The sequence below is a fragment of the Manis pentadactyla genome, chromosome 12 (assembly GCF_030020395.1).
Source record: "Manis pentadactyla isolate mManPen7 chromosome 12, mManPen7.hap1, whole genome shotgun sequence".
Classification (NCBI taxonomy): Eukaryota; Metazoa; Chordata; class Mammalia; order Pholidota; family Manidae; genus Manis; species Manis pentadactyla.
Window position 1 is genome coordinate 31,073,953 of NC_080030.1, and position 9,978 is coordinate 31,083,930.

General features: G+C 52.4%; 1 protein-coding gene across 1 annotated transcript; it reads left to right on the forward strand.

Annotated features, from left to right (window-relative positions):
* Positions 1–879: 879 nt before the first annotated feature.
* On the forward strand, positions 880–3,553 carry PRR18 (proline rich 18). The gene is made up of 2 exons (XM_036926518.2): positions 880–1,189; positions 1,285–3,553. The coding sequence occupies exon 2, from the start codon at positions 1,292–1,294 to the stop codon at positions 2,213–2,215; it is 924 nt and encodes a 307-aa protein (XP_036782413.2). The 5' UTR covers positions 880–1,189; positions 1,285–1,291; the 3' UTR covers positions 2,216–3,553.
* Positions 3,554–9,978: the final 6,425 nt, after the last annotated feature.

The window sequence follows — 9,978 nt, forward strand, 5'->3', positions numbered from 1 at the left end:
GCGGGGCCCGAATCTACCCCTGCACCCTCAGCTGTGGGGCCACCTACCAAGTTTTGCTCTTGCCCTGTGCCCTACCCAGCAGCACCGCAACTGGAATACACAGGAAGAGGAAGGGACTGAGGCCAGTGACCTCAGGGGCTCCCGGGGCTGCAGTGAGGACCAGAGCTGAGTGGGTCACGTGCTGCCGGGGCTGGCGGCACTGGGCGCATTTGAGGTCACTCACATTTGACTGTGTTTCGCTAACGAGCCTAGCCTGCACAGCCTGTTTAGTCCTGAAACACATATCCTATGAGCAAATAGTTTTTGGAGCTCTAAACAATTGATAGTTCTCTATAGGTAATGCAGGGACTGCTTGTATGAAACCTTCGCTTTTTGATGCATTGCTTTGTAATTGTTCAATCATTCATTTATTCAACAAATACTTAAATGTCCAGAAATGTTTTTGTTTACAACTAGTATACAACTAGACAATGTGTCATTCATGTCGAACCACTGCTATAGCAACAAAAACACTGCTCTGCTTAATCATTCATTAAAATAATGTCTAATATTTCCTATATCACCACTGTAGAACTTTATGAAACTGGACTGTATTGCCTATTCATCGAAAACTAGATTTTTAAATTTAAAAATGACTGTTTCAGCACTCCATGTTATAAAAAACCAAACTGATTCACCGGAATGGCTTTTCTGCCCCTCGAAGTCCCAGCCAGCTTTCTCCCGGGATACCCGGTTGCGGCGCGTCTGCCAGATTTGCCGCCGCCGCCTCCCCACCATCTTACGGGGCGCTGAGCGCCGGCATCTCCCCTCCGGCGGGCACGGACTCCGCCTAGTGCGGAGCACACCGCCGGCGCCCCGCGCGGCCTGTCCGCGGGCCTGACCCCGCCCCTGCCGGGGGGAGGCTAGCGCCCCGCCCTCCCGCTGCCCCCGCGCTGGCTCGTCGCGCGAACAGTCGCCGTGACACCGGCTGGGCGCCGCCGGCACCTAGCGGCCCGCGCGCTCGGCTTCTGCGGGCGCGCCTGGCTCGGCTGCTGGCGGCTGTCCCCCCGGGTCGGGCCGAGGAGCCCCGCGGTTAGGGGAGAGCCCCCGCGCCCGGAAGGACGGAAGGATCGGAGGGTGCCGTGGCTCAGAGCCCCCGGCGGGGGGCGCCGGGACGCGAGGGAGCCGGGGATGCCGCGGCCGCACGGAGGTGGGTGCGGAGGGAGCGGGGCCGGGCCCGGCCGCCGATAGGGAGGGCAGGGCCGGGCGGCGCGCCTCCGGGGCTGAGCCACGCTCTCCTTGCAGGGCACCGATGATCCGCCGGCTCGGAGGCGCCATGCCCTTCCCGCCCGTGCCGCCGCCGCTGTCCGCCCCCGCCCCGGGAGTCCCCGCCGCCCGCCCGCCGCCCCGGAGGCCCGGCGCTCCCCGGAAGGCGGCCGCGCCCGCCTGCTCCCTGCCCGGGCCCCCGCCGCCCGCCGCGGCCGGGGAGAAGAAGAGGCGGCCGCCCGAGCGGTCCGAGGGCCTGCTGTCCAGCTCCTGGCCCTCGGCCACCCTGAGGCGGCCGCCCGGCCGGCGCGCCCCCGGCGCGGCCCCTCCGCGCGCCACGCCCCAGGCCGCGCCCGGCCGCCAGCGCGTCCCGGCCACGTGCTCCGCGCTCCGGCCGGCCGGCTGCGGCGACAGCCCCGCGGGGGACACAGCCTCGGGGCCGCGGGCCGCCGGCGCGGGGGCCGGGCCCGACGATGCCGTGCGCTTCTCCCTGAGCCTCACCCCCGAGGCCGTCCTGGTCATCCAGAGGCGCCACCTGGAGAAGCAGCTGTTGGCGCGGCCTCGCCGGCTGCTCCCCTCGCCCAACGCCGACCCCAGGCGCCCTCTCGCCACCTGCCCCCGGGCCAGGGCCGTGGGCCCGGGGAGGGGCGGCGCCCCGGGAGGCCTGGAGGCGTCCCCGGCCCCGGGCCTCCGCCGTCGCTTGCAGCCGCCCCGCGCCCCGCTGCTGCCCGGCGGCCTCCAGGTCCCCGACCCCGTCCCGCGGCCGGCTGACCTGCGCCCGGTGCTCAAGGTGTCGCTGCTCAACGAGCGTCACAAGTACGACGACGTGGAGTACGAGGAGGAGGCCGAGGCCCTGGACGAGGGCCTGGTGCGCAAGTGCACTGAGTGGCTGCGCGGCGTGGAGTCGGCGGCCGCTGCGCGCGACCGCGCTGAGCCGGTGGACATGCTGCCGCACCTGAGCACGCTGTGAGCCCTGGCTCCAGAGTACGCGCGGCATCGAGATGCCACTGCCCACCTCCCGAGCGCACTGCTCCATCTGGGCGACTGTGAGCGGCCTGGGCCTGGTGGGACAGGGTGGGCTCAGCCGATGCCCACAGCCTGCTTCCTGGACATGCCACCCCACCTGTGCACCCTGTGTGTGGGGAGACACACAGGCTTGTCTGACGTCCACCACACCCCTCCGGGTCACCTGTGATCCAGGTGGGCCCGCATGAGACAGGCTTGCCTGACTCCAGTGGCACACCTCCTGCCTGGGACAGCTGACCACCCTCCCTCACCATGCCTGTGGGTGGTCTGTACCCAACAAGTATGCCTTCTGCACCATCTGGCCACCTCTTGGCTCCCACAGGTGACCTTGCGGCTCGTGGGGGAGGAAGCAGCGGTGGAAATGCCTTTCAGCCGCGCCCCCACCCAGGGTTCATGTAGGTCCTGGAGACCCTCTGCCTTTGGGGTGGACCGCAGTCTGTGTGTGCCATTCTGGTAGGGTGCCCTGGTCTGAGCGGTGGGTGACAGCTGGGTGGAGGGTGGGGACCACAAGGATGGCCGATTTGGGTTCTTCTAAATAGAAATTCAGGGCTGTTGGAAGGCTGGAAACTCAAGCTAACCGGGTTTTGGAAATTGGAAGGGTGAGGATCAGCAGCATCTCCACCACTGGGTGAGTGGACGCGCCGCCAACCCCAGCTCTTGGGTTTCTGCAGGGACGGTGAGGCTGGGTGCTCTGCAGCTATGCAAGCCGACACAAGCATGCATGCACACATATGTGCTCACACCTGCGCATGCACATACACCTGCACACACACACATGCTCTCACACACTGTACCTGCCTGCAACACAATGCCCTCACACTGCACGTGTGCACACATACATGTACATGCTCATAATGCACACTCATGTTCTCATACATGCCCATGCACACACTTCCCCTCACACTCACACACATGTTCTCACACACACCCTTACACAAGTCTCTTCTGAAGCACAGCTGTAGGAACCGTTTTCATTGGCTGGGCTCAGGTGTGAACAGAAGCAAGGGTTAGCTTCTGCTAAAATCCACTGTTTTTATCTGAAGTGCTCACAAAACAGCTTTTGTGCAGCAGAAAGAAAGGGTAACCAAGTGGAGAGGGGAAAATGCAGAAAGCTGTATCCAGACACAGAACAAAGTGTTCTGGGCCAGAAGAGCAGTTTATTTGAGGGAGAAAGCAGGGACTCCCTACGTGGGTGCAGGATGGATGCAGGGGCTTCAGTATTTTTAATCACTGCGGGAAAATCAGTGACGTGGTGGCGTATACAGTTGTACATAGTGATTTTTTTAAAAGAATATTTCTATTTATTGTTTAAAGGGTAAAACTCCTCTGCCTTTTAGGAGCCATACTCTTCCTGCTAACTCCAGGCTGATTTCTAGATATTTCCTCCATTCATCTGAGTATATTTAACTCCAAGGTTGAGAAGGAAAAAATGTTATAATCAGTAAGGCTACTTACAGAAGAGCAATGTATTACCTCAAATTTTTACTTATTTTGTAAAAGTCAATAACTAGATTAATGTTGATCTCCTTAAACTTTAATGTGTCAAGTCTTAATTATATTTTTCATTGAAGCCTTACATTTTAGAAACCAATTTTGTATTTTTCTTGTGGCCATTTGCCCTCATCTGCCCCCTCTCTTTTCCTCTCTCTCTCTCTCTCTCTCCCTCTTTGTTTCTGCTGGGCACAAATCTAGTTAGACGTGAAGCATTTAATTCAGTGGGAGCTACATCAGCCACCAGATGCGTTGCAAAAACAAAACCCCTATCCACGGAAGGGCTTGTCTTTTCTGACTCCAGTTGGAACACAGAGAGCTAGATTGTCTCTTATTGAAAATGAGCACATTAATAGAGAGAGGCAAGGGGTGTGCCCCCAGCTGTGGCCCTGGAATCTGCGGAGCCCAGTGCTAGGGAGGAGAGGGGCCTGACTGTGTTCAAGGTGGGCAGCACCTCCCAGTAATTCAGAGGCCCAGGGTTCTGCTCACCGGCACCATAACACCATAACACCTGAAGTAGGGGCTTCACGAGCACCCTTCCGTGCTGGCCTTGTGCCATCTCATCCTGCTGCTGTTACGGGGCAGGGGCTCTCTGTGGGTCTCTGTGTCCCTGCCCGCCCCCTCGTTTGGGTCCCTGCCTCCTCCTCCCTCTGCCCCTGGGTTCCCCAGCCCATCCCTGTCTCACAGGCCACAACAGGACACTGTGTCCTTTCTCCTCATCTGCATTTGTTGAACAGAGTTTTGTGTGCCTTCTTCCTCCCTTTAAAAGAAGATGAGTGGAGCGTTTATGTTACTCTGGTTGATGACCCTCAATAAAAAACAAAACTGGTTCTATAGATGACACACAATGTCTTGTTTGTGCTGTTACTGACGTTCTGAGAAAGTTTTCCAAGTCCTTACACTGCAATTTCTTAATGTTCAAATAAAAGAGAAATTCAATGCTGTGGATTGCTTTTTGAGGAGAGTGTAAAAGCTGTTCAGGAGGTCACAGAGGTATCTCAGCTCTGTCTGAGATGATCTCCCCATAGAGCTGCCCCGCTGAGGGACTCAGGTTTCCAGGGGTGGCCAAAGGTTCATTGGCTTCAATTCCTGTCAGCAATTACCAGGATTCGGAGAATTCTAATGATAATCAAATATCGCAGTGAGGCTATGTGGCAATGTTATTTAACATTTTGTTCAGGTCACAAACCCCCATGAGAGCCATATTCCAAATCTATCCCTAAGAATATGCACTATGTAACTAGAATTTGTGTGTATTTCAGGAAGCTCGGGGACCCCCAGGTTAAAAGTTCCTACATATGCTCACTGGAACATTTTTCTTTGGCCAAAAGTAATTTCAAACTGGTAGGTGATACCCATCAGAAGTTGGGGGTCAATTGAATAATGGCGGGGACTCTTAGATTACTAAAGAGGGGAGATACCACTTCATAAATGTGGTTTGTTTTCGAATATTTGGGTTTGTGAAAAAAGAGTAATAAAGGGTGTCTGCGGAAATAAGGTTGGGAGCCACACTCACTCTCACTGTAGAAGTGGGGATGTTACTGTCAAAATCTCCTATCGCGAGACCTTCCCTGGCAGGGGAGGCGGAACTCCCAGTGCCTAGAGTAGTAGTAATGAGACATTAAGTGCCATGCCAGAGGTTGAGCGCATATGACTTAATGTCATATATTTAGGGCCCTTTAAGATAGGTTTTTCTGTCTATCTGCTTTATTTCTGGAAAAAGTAGATACCAACAGGTCAGAATGTTTAGTTCTGTAGCTTCCCCATAAATTGCAAAATCTGCCTGAGGGTGGGTAAGCAGTGGGATTTGGTTATATCACTTATTCCAAAGTTGTACATTTGTACCTTTGTTTTAGCATGGAAATTTAGGCCAACTGATGTGTCACTCACAGCACGCCCTGAACCATGTCTATGTATAATAAACAACGATTACCAGAAATGCACACAAATGCCTTTGTAACCTGTGGGGTGCCCAAGGTGGCCCCTTTCAGACTGGCACTGCGTTTGTCCAGATGCTAACTTGTTAAGAGGCTGCTGCTTCAGTGGCTGGGGACCTGCCACTGGTGCTGGCCCCTAGCTCAGAACTGGAACCCCTCTGCAAGTGGTCTGGGAGGAGGCATCTCACCAGGTCAAAGGTCGCCATGGAGCCTTAGTTCCGTACTGATGCTGTCCTGTGTCAGCCATCTCTTGTTAAATTTCTGCATCTCTGTCTCCTCTTCTGTGTAATGGGGATGAGAGGACATAGCAGATCCTGTAAGGATTGTGCTGAGGTGTGTATATGTAGTGCATTTACTACAGTGCCTACATGTCACCAGGTCAAGGTCAGCTGTAATTATTACTACTTTAAGAAACCTTCACTACTCCAAAAACATTCTCTGGCACTTCATATGTGCACAGTCAAAACCCTCCCTGGCTACAGTATTCTGAAGTCTTCTCTCTAACCATTTAATGCACAACTGTGGGGGTACTACACTTTTATTTCCCTGAGAAGTTTAAAAATAAAAATGTCTACTGTGTTTTACCTTCTTATCTCAAACTTATTTATTATTTATATCTTGAACACAAAGTTTAGCTCTGAGCTTCCTGGTAGCAAAGGCAAGATTAAAAATAGTAATATAATCTCAATATCTAATAACAAGAAACACTAACCCATTACAAGAGAAAAACTTTTTCTTAGAGAAAATTATCTGTGTTAAGTATATATTTATGATATATAATATAATACACAGTATCCTTAGTGCAGTTTCTGGAAGACGCATGCATGTTCCTCATATCACTGTTCGGTCTCATCCTCTCCCACACTGGGCCATCCCATCCTGTGGGAGGTGGATTACATGGAAACCTGTGAAAAATGGTAGAGAATCTTTAGGGAGTAGTTTTAGATCCACTCATATATTTGGCGAGTACTGCCCTAAAACCCCAGAAAGTTATACACCAATTTCCAGCATTTCTGGTCTCAAGACTCCTTTACACTCTTAAAAGTTATTGAGGGAAGCCAGTGAGCTGTTTATGGGGACCATGTCTGCCAACACTTCCTATATTAGAAAGAAAAGCCGAGACGCTAAAAAGGCCTCAAATGTCTTTGGGCCACACACTTTGAGAACCATATACGTCAGTTCCTCTTGCTGTCATCTGGGCTGAGTGGGCTACATCTGAAATACTAGGGACACAGTCCAAGATACAGATGATTCAGGCCCCAGACCTGGAGGTCCTAATTCAGGAGACTTGAATGCGTCCCTGGCAGAGCCGGACTGAGGCAGGTTTGGGAGCCACTACTCTAAAGCAAGAAACAGAACGGTACTCAGAACATCCTTGAGGAAGATCTTAGCAATTGTGTTCTGTCCTGAGACCCCAGACATCAATGTCAGCATCTCCTTTTCTGGGTGTCACACCCCTCTTCCCCCTCTTCCTAGCCACAGGTGACACACAGAGAGAATGAAACACGGAGACAGAAATAACAAAAGCTGTCCCGTGCCAGCTCTGCCCCCAGCTCAGCAATGGCCATGGGGATGATGGCGCTGGGCCGTGCAGATGGCCCACTTCTGGGGTCCCTGCCCCAGCCCCCTGCCAGAACCCCCCACACCAACAGGTGTGCCAGGTCCTGGTCCACCTCTGTCACTGTCATGTAATTGCTTCCCTGATAATGCCTAGGAAGCATCACCTTCTAAGGCTCTGTCCCATAGTATCTCTGTGCTCTCGGGGCTGCAAACACATGCATTTAGGCATTGAAAAGCCACCTCTGAACATGTCATTCAGTATTTTCTGATCTTACAAATCCACTCTAATAGATATTTATGGAATATTTTACTTCGAGCAGGATAGGACCAGAATTATTCATTTATTCTGTCAGCAAATATTTACTCTGTTTCTCTGGGATGAGGGGTACCTGAGATACAAAACGAATTAGACGCTGCTCCCGCTATAACTACACAGAGGGACCTGTTAAAGGACTAATTTAGGATATTGTCCGCCAAGAGCACTGATTTGGGTTGGAGGACAGTCACTGTTGAGCCGCTGTTTGCACAGCAATTGGTCTGTGTTAGTTCGGCTGCCATAATAGAATGCACAGCCCGGGCGGCTGAAAGAGCAGCAGTTTTCTCACAGTCTGGAACCTGGAAGTCCTAGTTTAACATACTAGAAAATTCTGTGTCTGCTGTGAGCTCTCTTGCTGGCTTGCAGACAGCACCTTCTTGCTGTATCCTCACACGACCTTTCCCTGTGCCTGCATGGAACGGGGTCTCTGTGTCTCTCCCTCTTTTTATAAAAGGACACCAGTCCTATGGGGTGAGGGCCCCACCCATGGATTTCACTGAGCCTTATCCACCTCCCTAGAAGCCCTAACCCCAGTACAGTCACATTGGGGTCAGGACCTCAGCATGTCAGTTTGGGGGGTGCAGTCCAGTCATAACACTATCCGGGATTTTGGATGGTTTTTAAGGTCCCTTATGGGATGTGACAGCAAGAAAGGATGAGCTTCCTGCCAGTGAGGTGGACACACACACACACACACACACACACACACACACACACACACATGCACACGCACACACAGAGCTTTGGGGAGCTTGAGGACATGAGAAAGGACAGAGTTTTTATTGAAATCTGAAAAAAATTAGCACCACTTTTTCCCCATATATGGGGGTTCGGAGGTGAGATGTTTGGGTGTCAGGACCCAAGCTGGGGCTGGAACCTAGTTTTAAAGATTTCCTTTGCCCCTGTGTATTTTTTGTAACTGTTTCAGTGTTAACTTCTGTTCTGAGGTTTTGATGGTGTCGTTGTTGACGGGTCCTGGGCAGAGGAAGCCAACTGGCTTGGAGATGTCAGTTTGGGTTGATTCTCTGCGTCGTCTCTCTATTTGCACGAGCTCCTCCCACTCGCCCCATGCCCTTCATGGTGCGTGTTACGTACATGCAGGTATTCTTTATGCTTGTCTGTTGGATTTCTCCTCTCTTCTCTCCTTTTCTCCCTGTCCTTCTTCTGACCACTTCTTGGCTGCTGTCTTGGCTTCTAAAGTCCTGTTTGTGTATTACTGTTGCTTCTTTGAAGCCGTTGGCTCGGGGTCTGGTTTCCCTGCTCTGATTGGTGGAGTCTGTCAAACTCTGAGGAGACGCCTGCGAGCCTGCAGGCCCCGGGCAGAGCCTGCGGGAGCCTGGGCTGCGGTGGGGACTTTACTGACGCTGCCCTGGCCCGTCCCTCTCCATTACACATGTGCATCTTTACACTCACACAGGCATGTGTGCATGAGTGGACTCACATGCACTCGGACACTCAGATGTGGATGCACACACATGCATATGTGGACACACATACATAATCTTGCTCACATACATACCGCACACACACACCACTATGTGAACAATTAGGTGAGCAGTTCCACAGAAGATGGTGAGATCTACTTCTAAGACACACTTCAGATCACATCTAGTAGGATCTCTAAAATGCGGAACACATACAGGAGTCGCCGTGAGACATCTTGCATGATTCCCCTCCGGTGTCCTGAAGGCCGAGTGCTTACCATAAACCGTACCCGTTCCTCACACCTTCTGGGTGGTTCTGTAGATGAAGCAGTATGTTCATTATTATCTTTGGGACTTTTTAATGTTTATATCATTAGGTGACAGGTGTCAATATTCAAAAGACTGAAGCCATGAAAGAATTTTCATTCACATGTGATGAGGGCTGAGGGTTAAGAGTTTGTGGAATCAGTCAATGAAGATCTGATACTCTTTATGAATTTATTTGTGACATGTTATGAAAATCAAGCAGGACCTTCATTACATCTATAAGCAGTGGCAAATTGAACAGAAGTGACCACACGTTTACAACAGAACTCTGTAGATCAGTAGATGGATGATAGATAGCTAGTGCGCTATGGACAGAATGTGTGTCCTCCCCAAATCTCCCCATGTGCTCCCCCACCAGCCTGGCACCTCTGCCCTACAGGAGGGCCAAGGGGCTGTGCTTGGGCCGTCTGGTCCCCACGGCAGCCTTCTACTTACGGATGTAGAGGGTGAATCACACCAACCCCACAGCCACCCAGCTGCAGAGCTGGGCCCTACACCAGGTCAACCTGAGTTCACGTACCTAACTTTTGTGCAAAGGGCTTCACAACACAAGTGAGCAAACAGGAAGGACTTTTGCAGACTCACTTCCAGGAACCTCCTTCAAGGTGGGTTTTAGGCTCTTAAGGTTTCCATGGAGCAGAGATTTAAAACC

What these genes read in the sequence shown, in the direction of transcription:
- PRR18 (XM_036926518.2), top strand. Translation starts at nt 1,292, where the DNA reads ATGATCCGCCGGCTCGGAGGCGCCATGCCCTTCCCGCCCGTGCCGCCG.